The 19,472-nt window shown below is 50.6% G+C and overlaps 1 protein-coding gene across 13 annotated transcripts in view; it reads left to right on the plus strand.

The window, feature by feature from the left end:
* Window positions 1-19,472, plus strand: part of EHMT1 (euchromatic histone lysine methyltransferase 1) — a 116,677-nt gene that overhangs the window by 64,359 nt on the left and 32,846 nt on the right. For 11 of the 13 annotated variants that reach the window (XM_042052289.1, XM_042052295.1, XM_042052293.1 and 8 more), the window contains exons 3-10: window positions 163-716; window positions 3,239-3,280; window positions 10,243-10,420; window positions 11,993-12,129; window positions 12,838-13,026; window positions 13,656-13,736; window positions 15,763-15,883; window positions 17,660-17,791. In XM_042052289.1, the coding sequence (XP_041908223.1) occupies window positions 163-716; window positions 3,239-3,280; window positions 10,243-10,420; window positions 11,993-12,129; window positions 12,838-13,026; window positions 13,656-13,736; window positions 15,763-15,883; window positions 17,660-17,791 (1,434 nt within the window). The remainder of the gene's footprint in view (window positions 1-162; window positions 717-3,238; window positions 3,281-10,242; window positions 10,421-11,992; window positions 12,130-12,837; window positions 13,027-13,655; window positions 13,737-15,762; window positions 15,884-17,659; window positions 17,792-19,472) is intronic. The other 2 variants (XM_042052288.1, XM_042052299.1) reach the window with 1 other exon arrangement.

The following is a 19,472-nucleotide window of genomic DNA, read 5'->3' on the forward strand; positions in this document are numbered from 1 at the left end:
CCCAACCCTAAATGTTCTGGGATTCTGTGATCTACATCAGGCAGGCTGCTGGAGGAGAGGGCTGCTCTTACACTGTGAGTAGCTGTATCTCCTCCTGGGAGTTTCAATACCACTTGTGACCCTTTTCTCCTCTCTTCCTCCCTGTCCTCCCTCTCCCTCCAGGGTTTAATGCCATGGCTGCAGATGAAAGCGCTACAGAAAAGCAAGTGGGGGAACCAAAAATGGCAGTAGACGGGGAAACCAACGGTTCCTGTGAGCACAGCGAGGGTGGGGGCCACCCAAACCCAGCGAAAAACACTCAGGACAACACGAAAGTGAGCCAGCAGGACTCTACTACTAAATTAAATAGGATAGCAGAGAACGGCATTTCGGAGCGGGACGGCGAGCCTGGGAAGCAAAACCATCTGAAAGCAAATGACTTCACACAGACTTCAGTCACAGGGAGCAATGGATATATCCTAACCAAGCAGATGGCGCAGGAGCAGCCTCTAAGGACTACCAGCTTTGCTTCTCTCACTGGCCACGCTGCAAAAACCCTGCCTGGAGGAGCAGGCAAAGGCAGGACTGTGGGGTCCTTTGCCCAGCTCCAAGCCACGATGCCAAGCAAGCTCGGGGAGGGCAGTAAGGACACGGATGCTAAAAAAGGCCCCGCTGCTAACGCTGAAGTCAAGGTCCACCGAGCACGGAAGACAATGCCTAAACCCATCCCCAGCCTGGTAATGTACCTGCCCAGCACCCAGTGCTGCTGCTGGGCTTGCTCTTGGCTTTCTCTGGGGGTGTGAGGGATACCTGGCTGCATGGCAACACGTGGCATTCAGAGCTTGCCCACTGAGTGGATTGGTTTTTTATTTTATATATATATATATATATATTTATTTATTTTAATTTTTTCTCTTCCTACAGACAGACAGAGATGTTAAAATAGATGGTCACATGGCCCCCACCAGCTCCTGTCCCCAGTGTGTTTCTAAATATATAATTGATCAATTGACTCCTCCATCAGATCTATGTGAGACACTAAATGGCCTTTCTCTCATGGCTCTATTGCTCATCAGCCTCTGCTGACATCCAGAGCTGCTTGTGAAACAAATTAGATTTCTTCTAAGGTCGACCCAAAGGAAATTAAGCATAGCATGTAAACTTGAGGCTCCTCCTAAGCTTGGAAGCTGTCAAGGAGCTGATCTGTTAGGCAGCTTGATTGCATTGCTGTAGGAATCATTATAAGGCTAAAGCAGATGATGATTTCTCTCCATGCTGGGAAATGTTCTCTCCAGAATCCTTAGGAGTGGATTTACCATCACTCAATAAAGCAGAGCCCTGCTTTTTTTTGGGAGGTGTAAGGAGGTGTCATTTGGTGCATTCATGTCATAGAGGGGAGGGCAGAAATGGGCCTTGCTTTGTCATGGGACAGGTTTGGTTATTTTTTGTTCTTTGCCAGAGGCAGGGAATAGATCCTGCAACAGGCAGATCTCCACTACAAGCAGTTGGTTTTCATCCTAGTGATGCTTTATGTGACTACAGTGAGCTCAACCCTCTCTCTGTGCTGTGCCTGAGGGTGGAGGGAGACTGGCCTTTGGGTCAAGGGAAGGATTAGCCATGGGAGTCGTTCCCAGAAACGCATGGGAGCTGCTGCAGCCTTGGTGGGTTCTCTGGGATGGATTGGTGCTGTGATGCAGCAGATCCAAAGTGGCCCTCAGATGCCTCCCACATCACAGCACAGCAGTGGTGTGGTGTGAAGGGCTCAAAGCTGTGAGTCCCTGTGGTCTGGAGCAGGGAAAGAGAGAGAAAAAAGGGAAAAGAGAGGGGTGGCACCTTGCCAGCCCCAGATGGGGAAAGGTCTCTTGGCTGCGGCACCACCTGTGCCTCCGGAAGCAGCTGGGAGTCCAAAGAGCTCAGCAAGATCACAAACCTGTGGGCACCAGGCTTGGGAGAGGGGCAGAAACCACACCTGCCTGCCAGGATTTCCAGCCAGCCCTCCCCAGCCACTCATTTCCCCTCTGCCTTCCCCTGGCCGTGTTTGAATTCTCTGCTCTCACCCCGGCTGTGCGTCCTGGCTTGCACAGGGAAGCCCAGCTGCCATAAATCTCCCGTGAGGATATCTCTCACCCAAGGAAGGCTTTGCAGCCCAAACTGCCTCCAGCCCCCAGTTGTGCACTGGAATTGGGCCGGGCAAACTCCCAGACCCTTGTGGAATTTAACACACACAGATCCCATGGGGCTGAGCAATTGAAAGAGGCAATTCCCGCCTAAAAGGCGACTGCTAGATTAGGAGGGAGTGTTTTCCTCATTCATATTTTATGATACATCAGAAGAATATTTATATTCAGCCCCTTGGGCTTCAAGGTTTGTGTCTGGGAAGTGCCGTGTGGTGTTCAGGAGCTCTGGGAGTGCTGGGATGTGGCTCGCTGGGATGGTGCTGCTGATCCTAATTTGCTCACAGGACAAAAGCAGCTTCAGAAACCCAAAGCCTGCAATTGTTGGGCTGCTCTAGAAGGTACACAGCCTGTCCTCAGCTCCTCTGGCCATTTGCCTTGGGCTTAAAATAGGGAGAGAAGCAACATTCCCAGGAAGGGTGGTGAGAAGAGGTTGTTCCTATGTTCTCAGCTCAAGCCTCTGCAGCTGAATGGGAACCCAAGATTTGATCTCAGTTCTGCAAGACAATGAAACATCTGTTGTGTTCAGCCTTCCTGATAATTACTACCTCATTTTCCCCCATTGTCTCTGGAATTTACATGCTATTTTCTTTGGAGCAGCAGAGTCCTTGGTAGTTGTCATTTTTCTATCCCGATTATTTCTTTGTTGAACTGCTTAGAGGAGGCTCCTCAGCCCAGCAGCTCAGGAGCTTTTCCTGCACCAACCTTCACACCTTTCCCCTTCAAAACTACCATGAAATCAGGTGCTGTATCCCAGGAAATAAATTGTGGAAATCACCCAGAAGCTGATATTACAGAGGAAGTTTGCTTGGCTAGTATTTTTTAGAGCATTGTTGTTTTCTTGGTGAAACTGTTCTTGCAGAACTGTTCTGCCCGGGAGGAGGAGGGGAGGAAGGTATTTTGCTGCCTGCAGTGTGAACATTTGTTCCCCCTGGTTCCTGCAGAAACCCACTGGGGCCAAAAAATTGTTTTCTGTAATCCAATAGCTGCCAGGGGACCTTGGTAGCCTTTTCCTGCACATGTGAATTGGTCTCTGAAAGGAAGAGAATTTTCTCACCAATTTAACGAGCTTTTTCTCTGTTTAGGAGTTGCTTCCTGAATTGGGATCGAAGCTGAATCTGAAACAGGTGACAATTTTAATTGATGTTGTCGCATGTTAAGGTGGTTTTTGAACAGAGACCTCGGCAGAGTTGTTGACAGCATCATTTCTGCTCCCCTTCTGAACAGAGCAGTCACACAAGCATTGCACCTTTTGGAGGAATCTTTCTTTCACTCCTAATCCATTTTACAACCCTGTTAAGTACCCAAAAGTTCCCAGGGCCAGGCCACAGACTGAAAGGCAAGTGTGTGTCTGTGTGTGTGTCCTGTGCTTGGAGAAGGCCCCTCCTGCTTGGAAACCACGGTTTCTGAGCTTAACATCAGGAAAACATAAGGGATAAAGGATGATAAAGGGAGTGAGAGCATCCCAGAGGAGCAGGTGTCTGAATTGGGAATCCCAGGTTGTGTTCCCTTTCCTTGGTGACCACAAGGCTGGAGTCTGGGGTGTGTGTCTCTGGTGGTATTTTTTTATGCTGTGCAGAGGACTGGGTCAGGAAATAGTGCAAAAATCCTTTAAATGAGTGTTTTGGCCTGATGCACAGTGGGCCACATCCCTAAAGTGCCAGGTACCAGATTAACTGGGGAGACAATGTGGACTGGGAGGAAGAGCGTGGAGCAGGAGATGCTTTGCTTATGTTGGTCTTTCTACCAATATTCATCAAACTATTCCTTTAAATTCCTGATCCCAGAGCTTTTAAACTTCCTCCTTTGTGTGTGCACACAGGTGCTGCTGTGCTCACCTGCCTGGGCTGGGGCTGCTCTGCCGGAGAACACCTGGCCTGAGAACACCCTGTGCCCGTCTCTCGAGGCCAGGCAGGTGGCAGCTGGGGAATTGCAGGGGTCTGGGATTGCTCAGAGAGCTCTGACCCTCCCATGTGCAGCAAACGTAAAGCAAAAGGGCAGGGCCTAATGGGGTGATGGTAATGGGGATGTTGTGTCCTTGGGGAGGACTGAGAAGGTGCATCCAGGACCCCCTCCAGATGGGTATCCAGGTGTGCTCCACGGGATTGAAAGTGTGAAATCCATCAGTGTGAGCTTGGGCAGAGTTAAATGCCATGGAATCACAAAATATCCTGAGCTGGAAGGGACCCACCAGGATCATCCAGTCTAACCCCTGGCCCTGCCCAGCCCCCCCAACAGCCCCACCCTGGGCATCCCTGGCAGCGCTGTCCAAACGCTCCTGGAGCTCTGGCAGCCTTGGGGCCGTGCCCATTCCCTGGGGAGCCTGGGCAGTGCCCAGCACCCTCTGGGGGAAGAACCTTTCCCTGCTCTCAGCCTGAGCCTGCCCTGGCCCAGCTCCAGCCGCTCCCTGGGTGCTGTCCCTGGCCCAGGAGCAGAGATCGGAGCTGCCCCTCAGGAGGAGCTGCAGCCCCCGGGGAGCTCTGCCCTCAGTCTGCTCCAGCTGAACAATCCCAGTGCCCTCAGCTGCTCCTCACGGGCCCCTCCAGACCCTTCACCATCTTCCCTGATGGAAAATCTCCTTCAGGAGTGGCAAGGTTGCCATTGGGCTTCTTATACAGAGGGGTTGCTGCGGAGGGAAGTGAGAATGAGGGCTGTTGTGCAGTACATTTAATTCAATATTTAACCGGTTGTGCTGGTGCTGCTGAGGCGGCCGTGCTGGCTGGAGGTGCTGCCCCAGCTCTGACCACAGCCCACAGAAATAACGGCCCTGACCCCAGCAGAGGAGTTTATTTCTGTCAGGAGCCCTGGTGTCACATCTGGCTTGGGCTCCCCTGTTTCATTTTGACTGATGTGTGACACTCCCTTGCCTTGGAGCTGCTTGGTGCAGGAGGGGACAGGGATGAGATCCACAGCCCTGAGTGCTCTGCTTCAGAAACACATTGAATGCAGGTTTGGGGGAACAGCTACGCTTAAGCTCAGTCTACCTGGCTGCCCAAATTATGTTTTTATGTAGATACATGACTGCACTAAGATCAGTGCAGTTGCAATCAAGTCTCAGTGGAATCCCCCCTCTAATGGGCACATGTTAATCAGCAGATGAAAGGTGGATCAGCCTTGCAGCTGGTCTGACCTAGACTAAGACCAAAGCCTTGCAGGTTTGTTGCTCCAAGCTAAGACTTGATCAGGCTCCTGAAATTCAGCAGTGAAAAACACAATCCTACAGCAGCAGAGCAAAGGCAGAGCAGCACCACTACCGCTCCTATCATCTGCTTGTGATCAATTTTTTATAGCAGACTGATATTTCTTGCTTAACCACCACTCACCAGTTGTTAGAGGCGGATCCCCCTGGGAGCTGCTGCTTTGTGCTCTTCAAAGGCAGCGCCTTGGTACAAATCTCCTGACCCTGTGCCTGATGGATGGAGAGGCTGAGCTGCTCCCTGGCAGCTGCCCTGTTCCCAGTGGCAGTGCTGGTCACCTCACTCCTCCTGCCCGGTTGGCTCTGGTTTACAGCTCGTTCTGTGCTGGAGATGCAAGTCCTGCAAAGAAGAGAGATAAGGGAGCGTGTAATCTAAGCCTGAGGTGGTTTCAGGCCTAAAGAGCCCTTCTGCAAAGGGCTAAGAGCTGCCCTGCTCCCAGGCAGGACCTGTGTTTGTGTTCTTCCATCAACACTCTGGTTTCTCTCCCAGCCTGCTGATTCTGGTAATGGAAAAACCCTTTAGATGCTGAGCAGTGGGAAAAATGCCACGTGGGGTTTAGGGAGCCAGCACAGGGATCCATTACAGAGGTTGGTTTGTTCTGTAGTTTTGCTTTCAGGAAAAAAACCAAAACAACTGAGGGTACTCTATCTTTTGCCATTCTTAGTAACTTCTCCCTGCTGCTATTGGGAATTTCTGTGCCAGTGATACAAATGTGGTCGATCCCATTAAAATGTAGACAGCACTTGAGTTTAATTTTTGTAAACACATCGAATGTTGTGTTCTTGCCCCAGTCTAAGCAGATTTCTTGGCTGTATTTCTCACAAGGGGGTTGGACAAAGTGGTGTTCCCATGTTTGCTGTTTGCAGGCACAAGCATTTGTTGGAACATCTGCCCACCTTCTTCACTATTCCCAACATGAAATTGTGACTTTACAGTCTTTTGCAGAGGATGAGCTGATACCACATGAGAAGCTGCAAGAAATGAAGATGTTGCTGTTGCAGTTTCTTTTTCTCTCTCATTTATAGTCCTTTCTTGGCCTCCAGTGGCCCACACGTGTGGGGTTAGGACAACATGTGCCCATGGGGAGCTCAAACTGCATCCTGGAGTTTCCTTTGCATGGGATTCTGCTCTCAGTACTTCTCTCAAACTGTGGGTAAAACCTGTTAGTAAGAACAGCAAAGATGGAACTGTTTTATGTAGCTGAGAACCAGGAAGGGTGGTGAGAGGACTGACTATGGGTATATAAAAATTCATGCTGATCCTTTTTATTACAATCCTTAGATGGAACATTTTTTAATGTGTGTATATATATATATATATATATATATATACCCACACATGAGAGATCTCTTCACCTCTTTCTGGGAATTCTTGCTCTTTACCATTGTTGCACATGCCTCCAAGTAAATCTTTATCTCACAAGACTCAATTTAATTTAAAAAAACTTTGACCAGAATTGCCATGAAGCAGTCACATTTAGCAGTTGTCATGCAGCCTGTTGAAGATTTTAAATTTATTTCTGTGTTGTAATTACAGAGGGAAAAAAAACCCCCAAGCTAATAGCATACTACTTTTTAATTTAAAATTTGGTTTGTATTCTTTCAAACAGCCTGGCACGTCCTGAATATGAATTCCTGATGTTTTTGGAGTAACAGCACCTTTTATCAGAGACCAGTTGCAAAACCCTGCACTTACAGGACACAAAGTGCAGCCCTTGTTTACACTTGTGTCAGATCTGCCTGTCCCAAGCTCATTTTTCTAATTTTAAGTTAGAAATGGAAGGCATTTGGAACTTGGGAATTCTCAGAATAATTTGTAGCCCACAGTTACTGTTAACCTTTAGATCTATAAACTCAGGACTTTTCAGAGGTATAAATAGTGTTGTTGAGACTATTCTTGGCATACTGTACCCTGTGCTCCTGACGTGCATTTTTTAAGGGGTGGAACAACTGGGAGCAGACTCAGGAGTGATCCAAGGTCCAGCAGATGATCCTATGGGCACTTAATTTGCTCATTCTTTTAAAATTATTGAGGAGGAAGTTTAAAAAAAAAGCAGCAGTTAGTCATAGTCCATAAGTATCTCCTGAGAGTGAGAGGTTCTGATGAGACAGGGCTTTTTAATTTAGTTGCAAGAGCATGATGCATTTAATTATTTGACAGTGAGAGCAATTAAGCATTGGAACAACATATCAAAGGCTGTGGTGGATTTGTCGTCTTTGAAATCGTTAATCCAAGACTTGGTGCCCTTTTTAGAAAAGCTGTGGCAATTGAGCCATAAGTTATGGGCTTGATGCAGGAATCATTGGCACTTTGATGGCCTTTTGCTGTGGGTCATTTCTGATTATCATTAGAGCTTTGCTTGGCCTGGCTCTGCCAGCACCACACACGTGGCACAGCCTAATTAGGGGAATCAGCCTCTTCCCAGTTTGTTCCCAAGGTCACATTGCTTGAGAGCAGTGGCTGAGGGTGCCTGTCTGAACCTGAGTGCTTTTATTGCTTCCTGCTTTTTATTCCAGCCTTGCTTTTGCCTGGATTCCTCTTTCTGTTTGGGTTTTTCAGCTGTTGCTTCACAGGTCCCCGTAAGAAGAGTTCCCCTGCAAGTGGAGCAGCACTTAAACCTTGGAATCATGGAATGGTTTGGGCTGGAAGGGACCTTAAAGCTCATCCAGTGCCACCCCTGCCATAGGCAGGGACACCTTCCACTGTCCCAGGCTGCTCCCAGCCCCAATGTCCAGCCTGGCCTTGGGCACTGCCAGGGATCCAGGGGCAGCCCCAGCTGCTCTGGGCACCCTGTGCCAGGGCCTGCCCACCCTCCCAGGGAACAATTCCTTCCCAATATCCCATCCATACCTGCTCTGTTTCAGTGGGAAGCCATTCCCTGTGTCCTGTCACTCTGTGCCCTTGTAAAGAGTCTCTGTCTTTCTTGTAGCTCCTTCAGGTACTGGACGGCCGCAGTGAGGTCTCCCCAGAGCCTTCACTTTTCCAGGCTGAACAATCCCAGTTCTCCCAGTGTTTCCTTGTGTTCTGCTGCCTGTGCTCCTGTTTTGCTGGAGCAGCTCTGCCCAACGTGCCTGCTGTACAGCTGGATCACCTGTGGGATAAATCAGAGGACAAATCCAGTGTAAAATGTTATGGCAGAGGCAGCTTTTACCCCACTGGCTGTTGACACTGTGGGAGAGAAGGACAAGCAGTGACTTTGTTTCAGGTTCCTCCATGTGTTTCCTTTGCTCATGTCAGGAAAATTAATCCACCAACACCAAAGGTTTATGTCCAGAAAGGAGACAGAGGAGTCCTGTTACTTTATTCGAATAAAGGGAGAGGCCATGGGGCATTCCCGTGGGGTCTCTCAGATTTTTGGAGGGCGCAGCCTCCTTTTTATCCCAATTTCCCAGCAGCATTTCCCTCTCTCTTTCCCCACTGGCTGAGGTACTTGAGAGGTGCAGACTTCCCAAAATGCCTAATACCTAAGGTTCCCTTCTAATGTACAACCCCCCTTTATTTTAATTCTTATGGAATTTATGGCTCTTCCCATTGTTTCTTTCATCTCTCAATATCCAATTTCATTTATCAGCAGACCTACAGTTTATTTGTAAAGACAAATCTCTTTCTTTCCATTCATCTATCAGTGGAATCCTTCCCATTGTTTCTTTTATCTCTCAGTACTAGTTTTATCTTCCAGCAGGCCCACAGCTTGTTTGTAAAGACAAGTCCCTCATTCCTTTCACTCACCAGGGACCTCCTTGCTGGGCTGAAACAGGAAGATGTTTCAGTGAGCTGGGCTGAGGGGCCTTGCACTGACCTTGACTTCCCTTTGCCACACTTGCCACGAAAGGCACGGGAGTAAAAGCGCCATTAAACCATGACTGTTTAAAGAATAAACACAGATGGAAAAGGGAAACACAAATACAGGCTGGACCTCTCTGAGGCTTTTAGGGAACACAGAATGGAGTTAGACACTCAGGAAGGGAATTGTTTCCTAAATTAGAGGAGAAAACATTGAAGTAACATCAAAAGCTGAGAAATGGCACTCAGGGACGTGGTTTAGTTGTGGGCTTGGCACTGCTGGGTTAATGGTTGGACTTGGTGACCTTAAAGGTCTTGTCCAGCCTAAATGATTGTCTGTGGAGCTGCAGGAACCCTTCTTTCATAACCAGAGGTGCAGGATGAGACTTTGTATTGAGTTCAAGCTTAGATCAGAGCAGGTGTGAGAGGCTGTGGTGCCTGAGAGGAGCTGCAGGAGCAACTACAGAATTCCTGTAGTTTGCAGCAGGAGCTTGGAGCCTGTCTGGGGCTTGGAATAGCAACAGCTGGAGTGGGAATACATGGTTTAAGGGCAGCTTGGACAGGTGTCTGTAGATGCACCTGAAGTGTCACACAAAGAGCTTCTTTGCCTGTGTTTGTCGTGTGCTGGGCTAGAGGGGGGAGCCTTTGCTGAGGCTCGATGGTGCCAAACGCTGTCCAGAAGGAAAGATCCCTTTCCTTTGCTGCCTGCTCCTCCAAAACAGCTCTCCATGAGTGTTCTGAGCTTGCTTGGCATGACAGCCACACTCAGGGTGTGTTCCAGGTGCATTGGTTGCGTTGGTTCCTCCCTTCCAGAGTCACCCAAAGCTGTGTAAACAGGGTCTGCTCCTTGTCATTACCTGTGCAGGGTCACCTGTCACCAGCACAGCCTTCAGCCAGTGAGGGACTCACCTCAGCCAGGCTGGCAGTGTTTGGGCAAAGCCCCCTGACGTGCTGGAGGAGGGGCTGTGTGCTTCTGCTGGGAATGTGGGGTCCTGCCTTCAGATGGAAGTGATTATGGTCGAGAGAAAGGAATTGAAATTCATTTCCTAATTTTTTAAAAATTACTTATTCAACGCAGGAACTCAATTTGACTGCCTTTTGTTTTCCAGCATGCAAGTAAAGACCCCAAAGATGGGAGAGACAGCAGAGATCAGAAGGAATCCAAGGAGAAGGACTTTGAGAACATGCTGGACTTCGTGAAGCCGTTGTCGTTGCCCTCTCTCCCGGGCCTTCACCAGTCACTACCTCAGAACCAGAGCTATGTGGCCACCACCAAGTCGCAGACAGGTAAAAAGGGAAGGGTTGGAATGTTTTAATCCTCAGCATCACCCACCTCCCAAACCTGTGGGTGGGGCTGAGGAGATGAGGAGGTTAACAAGGACTAAAACCTCTGTTAGCACCTTTTTGCCCCTCAATCCCCTCCAGGGTTCCCCTCCCTGTTGCTGTGCTGCCACAGCCCTTGTCTGTCAGAGTTGGCTCTTCTGAGAAATCGTGTCCCCAGGCTCCTGCTGCTCCCCTCTGGGTGCTGGACAGGGGACATCCCTGCAGCCCCCTGCTGAAGTCCCCTCCCAAGTGAAGGGAGCGTTTCCCGTGCAGTCCTTGCTGCCCCACTGTGTCCTGGCATGCAGGATCCCCCAGGTGTGCTCTGCCAGGCTCCTCTCGTGCCTCTGCTAAAACCTTTCCTTGGAGGGGACACTTCACTCCCTTTTTCCTCTGGGATATTCTGAAGATTTCTAACAATTCTGAAGGGCTTTGAATCTCACCACAGCTGCTTGGCAAGAATTACAGCCTTATAAATAAAATTAATTTGGTTTGCAGAATTTTTTTTAGAGGTCTCTTCATAAATTTTGGTGAAATTTCATTATCGTGGAAGATGAAGAAATGCTTTCAAGGGACAGGCTGTGCAAGTTCAAACAACACCAGTGGTGCTGAAGCTGGCTGTTCCTAAAAGAGCCTGCACCAAGCATCCTTCTGCTGGGCATTCACCAAAGACAGCAGCAGGCAGGGAGCTGTGATGTCTGCTTTGATTAGAAGGCCAAGAGGGAGATTTAACAAATTAAGACCCAATCTAAAGAGTGAAAGGAATCAAACAGGCTTCCACAGTAGGTGTGAAATGAGGTTAAGTGGCAAACAGCTCTTAATGTAAGGTGCCTTTTCCTTTTGTGTTCTTCAGTTATTGTCAGATTGCTTCCATTGTCAGTCGGTATTGTTGGCCTTGCAGTCTCAATTTGAGCAATTGGATTCCATTCAGCCTCCTACAACATCAGCAGCATGGCCAAATGCAGGATAATTTAAGGATTTGTGTGGTGATGGAGGGGCCAGAAGGAGTGTGCAGAGGGTACTCAGAGTTTGGGAAGCTGTGCAGCCCTGGCAGGAAGCTGTTTGTGTGTCTGCACATCCGTGTGTGTAATCTTCTGCTCTGCTTGACTTGTAAATAGATGGTTGGAGTGGGAGGTTTCCTCAGGTCGTGCCCTCAAGTGTGATTTCATAGAATCACAGAAGGTTTGGGCTGGAAGGGACCTTTCAGATCATCCCATTCTGACCCCTATGCAGGGACACCTCCCACTGTCCCAGGCTGCTCCAAGCCCCAATGTCCAGCCTGGCCTTGGGCACTGCCAGGGATCCAGAGGCAGCCCCAGCTGCTCTGGGCACCCTGTGCCAGGGCCTGCCCACCCTCCCAGGGAACAATTCCTTCCCAATATCCCATCCATCCCTGCTCTGTTTCAGTGGGAAGCCATTCCCCCTTGTCCTGTTACTCCAGGCCTTTGTCCAAAATCCCTCTCCAGTACAGCCCCTGCTCTCTATCCCATCTTTTCATTCCTGAGCAAACTTTGGGTTCCTTCTGCTTCTCTCTTCCAGCTGCTGCAGTATCTCGGAAGAAAAAACGGAGAATGGGAACCTATAGCCTGGTTCCCAAGAAAAAGACCAAAGTGTTAAAACAGAGAACAATGATTGAGATGTTTAAGAGCATAACTCATTCCTCTGTGGGTGCCAAGGTAAGGGCAGCACTGAGCCCGCTGCACATGTCTGTTGTCAGTCACATGTCCCTTTTTCTAGACACCAAACCCGCGTGGAGGTGCAGGGATGTGCTGCTTTGTGCAGCTTTGCTGCTTTGGGAATGACAGCTTCAGAGTGGCTGCTCACATACCAGCTCCTAAACAAACCTTTTCCAGTGAGTGTTCCCCTTCTGGCATGTGAATCCTGGGCACCTGGAGAGATTTCAAGCGTGCCTCTTTTTGTTTTGGTTCTCAAGGTCTTGTGTTGCTGCTTGAGGCTGTACAGAAAAACACTTGGTTACTTACAGAAGTTTAGACAGGGACTCACCCCTGATTAAATTCTTCTTTTGCTGCGACCCATGCCCTGAAGTGTTGGTCTTAAAATGCAAGGAGAGCAGTGCTAGGATTTCAAGGAGTGATACAAAAATCCCAATGTGATATAACTTCCCTTTCCATTCCCTGGAAGCTTTCCTGCACCCCTGGTGGAGCTGCCCTTCCATGTTTGAGTGGGGTTCTCCTCCCCTCATGCCCTGTGCAGTCTGGAATGACTCCTTGTGGTCCCCAGGTCCAACAGGGTGAGGTGACACATGAAGGGACACAGAGCCAGCTGTAGAGCTCCCAGCACAGAGCAGATCTGGGATGGATCCAGCTGCTCTGTCCCAGGAATTGATGTTGTCTTTGCGTCTCGTGTGCTTGGGCAACTTGCAGAGTGACAAGGAGCTGGGGGATGGCAGCCCTCACGTGAACGGGGAGAGCATAGATGTGGACTCTGAAGAGGAGGACTCGGATGAGCTGGAAGAGGAGGATGATCACGGAGCAGATCAGGTGGCCGTGTTCCCTGGGGATGACAACAGGACCTCCAAGGACAGCGCGTCCGACGCAGACAACGCCAGGAAGGTGATTCCCATGCCCTGGGGAGCAGGATGGGACACTGCTGGGGTATCAGGGATAGGAGGGCCATGGATGGAACTAATTTCTAGGTTTTTTCCTCTGCAAGATGACAGAAGGATCAGCATAGGTAGAGAGGCTCTTTGGTGACCATTTCCTGCTTCCCATTGCACCTGTGAGGGTCTTCCCTACACAGGTCTGTGATCCACTCTGCAGAACCCCCACCTCGTGTGGTTCTGGGGTTCACTGAACCAACAGGAGACATCTTCCCAATCTTGCTTGGGAAAGCACTAAAATAATTTAGTTAGGGTTTTTCCCAAAATTTTGATACGTTATACAGTCATGATGCTGGTTTGGGATTATCAAGGAAGTTGAAATTTGGTTGGGAAACTTTATTCTGGAGTAGAATTTTTTTTTTTTTCTCCCTCTACCATCCCCATGGATTTTCCTTGACATGATTGGAATGTGTTGAGGTGCAGCCTTGGAGCTTCTGCCCTGTTTGTGCATGTGCAGGCTGAGGCTGGGGGGATGCTCTGATGGGTGTGGGGCTCAACAGGACGGGGCAGGGGGGGATGCTCTGTTTTGGGACTCCCGGCCTGATTGACTCCTTCTGTTCTCGGGCAAAATGGTGGCTGCAGATCGATGATGGCGAGTCTGAGGAAGAACAAGAGTCTGTAGAATCTGGGGAGGAGGAGGAGGATGGAGACGAGTCTGACTTGGTAAGCTGGGCTGCTAACTGTGTTTTGTGGCCTGGTGATAATAATTTTTCCCCTTTGCACCGCTGCCAGAAAGAGAGAGAGAGAGAGCAAAGGCAAAGCGCTGCAGTTTCAATCCTCCTTGACAAAACTCATTCTCTGAAACCACCCACACATGGAGTATTGTTTTCCACAAGGTGCTTAACCCTGATCCGTGGCACAATTAATTGCTTTCTGATGCTAACTAATGGGCTTTTGTTGTTTTCAACAAGGTGTTGACTGCTTTTAATCATTTGAATGTTAGCAGAGGTGTTGAAGGGTGCTTGAGTTCCTCCAATGCACAGTTGGCAGGTGCAAAGCTTCCTTACCAACCTGAAGGTCTGCTGGGGTGGGGTTGTTCCCAAACCCATTGGCCCAGCCTAAATTCGCTGATCCTGATGAGCAGCTCTTACCAGGGAGACAAACACCCCACAGACAGACAGACAGACAGACACACACTCTCCCTGGGACCTTGGTTGTACAGCACCAGGTCAAGCCTGTCAGCAGCTGCTGGGGATTTCTACTTTTTATTTTTAGATGGTTGGTGAAGAGAACCTGATGGGTTTTTTTAATTTAAATTGTTTGTTGATTATCTCTGTCCTCCACCCTCCCCTTTCCTTAAAAACTGTGCTCCTTTTCCACAGCCTCTCAAGTTTAAGGCACCCCAACTCTTCAGTCACCTTGAGAAAATTCTTGACTTCATTTTCTTGGTGTTTTGAGCTGAAGGTAGAATCATACACACAAAACACATCAAGTGAATCACTGAAGCTCTTTAGGGTCTTGCTCCCTGTGCTCTGACACTCCAGCAGCCTGGGAGGAGCAGGGGCTGTGCAGCCTGTCCCTTTTTTGGGTACCTGAGGCCAGTCTGTTGTGTGAGCCCACACCAAGGGTTGGGCTGGGACTCGCATCCCAACTGCAGCTGAGATCTCCACATCCTGGACAGTGTTTGAGCTCTGCTGAGTCACTCAGCTCCCAGACAGGACTGGCTCACACACAAACCTCTCCCCCACGAGCAGAGTGATGCAGCTGGGGTAAAGCCACGTGCTGAGCCCACACTCAGGGATTTTAGGGCAGCACAGACACCCCAGAGAGCCAGGGCTCAGCTCCACGTGTTCCCTCACGGGGAGAGCAGGGCCCTGCACAGCTGCCTGTGGAGGTAGGGCCTGATCCAGCTGCTTGTAGTGGTACCAGGAGGTTTTTCCAAGCCTTTGCTGGCAGCTGGATAAGCATCAGGAGCCGACAGTTTTAGCCTGAACATGAATTTTATGATTGATGTGTTGAACCCTGGCAGGGTTGGGGTGCCTGATTCCCGTTCTGCTGTTGACTTTGAAACCCCGCCCCACACAACTGATTTTTTTTAAACCAAGCCCTGAAGTCTGTTGAGATTCATACATGTGGCTGCATACTTGCTGCGTGATTGGTCTGTGCTGCCCTGTGCCTGGCTCAGGGAGGGGGCTGCTCTGCTGCTCTAGAGTTCAGTTCCCCTGGGTCCACCCCAACCCTCACAGGCGGCTCTTCAAATGCAGAACCGTTTTTTTTGTGGAGAAATATGAACATTTTAGTTTGAAAACCCCACTGCCAGAGTTCAAGAAGCATTGGGACAACACTCTGAGGCACAGGGTGGGGTGTTTGTGCAGGACCAGGAGTTGGATTTGGTGATCTTTGTGGGTCCCTTCCAGCTCAGGATATTCTGCGATTCTGTGACTCTACAATTTTTTTTTTGGGAGAAGCTGGGAGTGTGTGTGTGCGCCTGCCCACTTGCAGTGCTTCTCATGAGTGTGGTGTGAGGGCCTCCATGGAAGAGAAAGTGCAGCCTGCCCTGCTGAACTGACAGGAAATCCACCCACACGTGTGCCTGAGTTTCCTTTTCAGTGCTATAAAGGCCTCTTAGCACCCCTTGGTTTCAAACCCCTGGTCCTTCTCACACAACTCGAGCTGGGTGAGGGCTGTTCCACAGAGGGACCCTGGTGCCACCATGCCTGACGTGCACGTGGCCTCTCTGGTCCTTCAGAGCTCCGAGTCCAGTGTCAAGAAGAAGCTGCTGAAGAGGAAAGGGAAGACGGACAGTCCATGGCTGAAACCCACCCGCAAGAGGAGGCGGAGGAATAAAAAGAAACAAGGTGGTGTGCTAGGTAATTAATGGGGTTTTGTGCCTTAATTCCACCCCAATGAACCTTCCAGGTGCAGGGCTCACTCTTCCTTCCCGAGGTTGGGCTGTGAACTTGCCTCTCACTGGCAGGACCTGCTGGTGTCACTTCAACAGCAGAACACGTGGCTTTGTCCTTGGCATGCTGGAGGAATTTTACTTTACTCATGAAATCCCTTTATTTTAGAGTATCCAAAAAAAGGCCTCATGGGGCTTACAGAGAGGAGGAAGAGGAATTTTATATGGGTAGATAGTGACAGGACAAGGGGGAATGAATGGCTTCAGACTAAAAGGGGGAAATTGAGGTTAGAAATACAGGAGAAATTGTTCCCTTTGAGGGAGGTGAGGCCCTGGCACAGGGTGCCCAGAGAAGCTGTGGCTGCCCCTGGATCCCTGACAGTGTCCAAGGCCAGGCTGGACAGGGCTTGGAGCCACCTGGGATAGTGGAAAGTGTCCCTGCCCATGGCAGGGGATTGGAACGAGATGATCTTTAAAGTTCCTTCCAACCCAAATCACTGTGCTTCTGTGACTCATGTCCATGTGGACTCCTGTCCCATGAGCTCAGGGGAACATGTTTAGATGAAGAAGGAGATGAAAGAACCACCCTGGAATGGTGCTCCATTGCTTTTGTGTGGATGTTTGTGCAGCTGAATGGGATGTGCAAGCTTGGCTTTGCTTCTTCTGGAAGCACCACAGTGTCTGGGAGGAGCTGCCTTGGGCCCATCTCAAGTGTGGGTGTTGTTCAGGGGGTCACTCTTGTTTGTGCTGAGCCACCTGGCGCCAAAGAAGGTTTCAGTGAGCTCTGTTGGAAGCTGAGAGGTGAGGAGAGCCAGGAGTGCAGGCTGGATGTGATGATGCTTCTTTGGGAAAGATAACAGCATGGGAGAGATGAAGTGGATAGTGCAGCTGTGCCTCCAGCCTCATTGCTAAGGTTTCATACATCCACTGCCACTAAAGGGTTTATTTTTATCTTTCTGGGCTCACTAATTCCATGTAAAAAGGTCATTTTTATGTCAGCAGCTTTTTGGGACTTTTGAGTGAATTGATCGTTCCAGCCCCTGCTCTGTGCCTGGGCTCTGTCAGACACCTGGATTGCTCCTCTTCCTCCCAATGGCTGTAGGGACCCTTGGTCCCTGTCACTGCAGATACCTCATTCTGCATTTCACATGCAGGCTGGTTCTCTGCCCCCAGTAAAGCTGGGAGCTGGTCTTAGAGAGTGACCAAACCCTCTTGGCCAAGCTGGACTGGGAGAAACAAACCAGGAGAGAAAGCGAAGCCAAGGGAGTGTGAAGAGACTGAAAATTCCCTCTCAGGCTCTGAGGGGTCCCCCAGAATCTCTTCCCAGCAGCAGCTCTGTTCACATAGAGCCAGAACTTGGCTTTTATGTGTTTCCCCTCCCTTGAAGCTGGGTGTCACCTGTCTCATCCTCCTCCCGAGGTGGCTCTGCATGGCCGGCCTGTACCTGAGCCCTGCGCAGCAGGTGGATGCTCAAGCCCTGCTTCTGCCCTTCCCTGTGCCCTTGCAGAGGCAGAGCTCGGCTCATTTATTCCCTTTTCTTGTCGTTCCCTGCCTGGGGGCAGGTGGAAGCTCAGTGTGGCCAGACCAGTGCCCAGCCATGCCCCGTGTGCCCAGATGTGTTGGCACATTCCCTGTGCTCTGCACTCCCACAGGGAGCCCCCACAGCCCGGGCCTGAGGCACGGCCTCACGGCCTTGGGGTGGGTTTACCTGTGGGCTCTGTGTAAATCCCCTGTTCCCATCCAGGTGCTGAAGCCTATAAACCCTCGCTGGGCAGCAGGGAGGGCCCCGGCCAGGAGAACAGCATGGAGTACATGGAGGTGTCCCTGGATTCCCTGGATCTCCGGGTGAAGGGGATCCTCTCCTCGCCAGCAGGAGGTGAGTGCTGGGGCTGGGGTTGAGGCTGGGGTTGGGTCTAGGTTTGGGGTTGGGGCTGGGGTTGTGGTAAGGGCTGGTTTTGTGTCTGGGTTTGGGGTTGGGGTTGGGGTCAGGGCTGGGTTTTGGGTCAGGCTTGGCGTTGGGGTTGGGGCTGGGTTTGGGTCAGGGCTGGGTTTGGGGTCTGGCTTGAATTTGAGTTTGGGGCCTGGTTTGAGGTCAGGACTGTGTTTGGGGTCGGGTTTGGGGTCGGCTTTGGGGTCCCTTTGTTCGGCGGGCGGTGCCGTGCGGGGCCCCGGCTGCCCCCTGGCGGCCACAGAGCTCGCAGAGCAACGGGAGTGGGGTGGGATTGGGATAGGGATAGGGATGGGGAGAGGGATGGGGATTAGGGATGGGGATTAGGGTGAGGATAGGGCTGGAGCTGGGATAGGGATGGTGGGGCTGGGATAGGGATGCGAATGAGGATAGGGATGGAGTTGGGATAGGGATTGGGATGATGATAGGGATAGGGATGAGGACAGATACGGGCTGGGGCTACACTGGGGATGAGGATGAGGATAGGAATGTGGCTGGGATGGGGATGAGGACGATGGTGGGGATGGCATTGGCTGGGGTAATGGTAGGGATAGGTCTGGAGTAGGGATGGGAATGGGGCTGAGGATGAAGAGGAGATGGGAATGGGACTGGGCTTGGGTTGAGGATGAATGTAGGGTGGGGCTGGGATAGGGCAGGGATAGAAATGGGGATGGATTTGGGATGGGGATGAGGCTGGGGATGTGGATGAGGATAGGGATAGTGCTGGGATGGAATGAGGGTGCAGAAGGGATCCCAGTTCCAGTGGGGCACATTACCTTGGGAATGCACTCACCAAGGGTCCAAGGCACTGCCCTAGTCCCCCTGTCCCACTCAGCAGCTCCCCTCCACTCCCTGAAATATCCCCCCAAAATCGCTGCCGCCTCAGGAATGTCTTGTTCAGCCCTGGGAAGAGCAGGGACTGGAGCTGGGCCCTGGGTGCTCAGCCCCAGCTGCTGCTCTCAGTGCTGATCCAGCATCCCCTGGCTGGATCCGCCCGTCTGTCCCCGCTGCTCCCTCAAAGGTTGTGTGGCTCCTTTGATAGAGCCACATCAAAGAGAGGGTGGGAGCCTTCCCCGCCAAGGGAGGGTCAGGAGGGACGAGGGATGCTTTCACCAGAGCCTGTGGATGTCAAACAGATTAGGGAAGTGACAGCTCGGAGGGCAAGCAATGAGCTTTGTGATTTGTGCTCCCAGAGAAAACTCTTAAACCTTTAAGATCTTGACAGGATTTTACATGAAAACAGCAAGGACTTTTCCTGGGCTTGTGTGTCTTGAGATATCCCTTTGCTAGGCTTGGGCTTGCAACTCGTTGGCCAAATTCTGTGAATTTCTGTGATTCTGTGATTCCGTAAAGGAATTCCTGTTGGGATGAAAAGGGCTTGTGCTGGGCTGGTGGGGTCAGAGCCATGGGCAGGGTGCTCTGGGGGAAGGCTGCCATTGCCAAGGCAGCTGAAGAGGAATCTCCCCCAGGGATGAAGTTAAATCTGCAAAACCTCACAGCAAGATAACTCTCCATTCAAAAGCTTAAAAAACAACAGCGAGCTTCCTTCTCAGTGTGAGTCAATCCCGTAGCAGCGGGTGGGGAAAGCTTGGGATGCTTCAGGGTGAAC

The sequence above is a fragment of the Corvus kubaryi genome, unplaced genomic scaffold (genome assembly GCF_017639235.1).
Source record: "Corvus kubaryi isolate FWS band 111438036 unplaced genomic scaffold, C.kubaryi_AGA036_p1.0 78, whole genome shotgun sequence".
Lineage (NCBI taxonomy): Eukaryota > Metazoa > Chordata > Aves > Passeriformes > Corvidae > Corvus > Corvus kubaryi.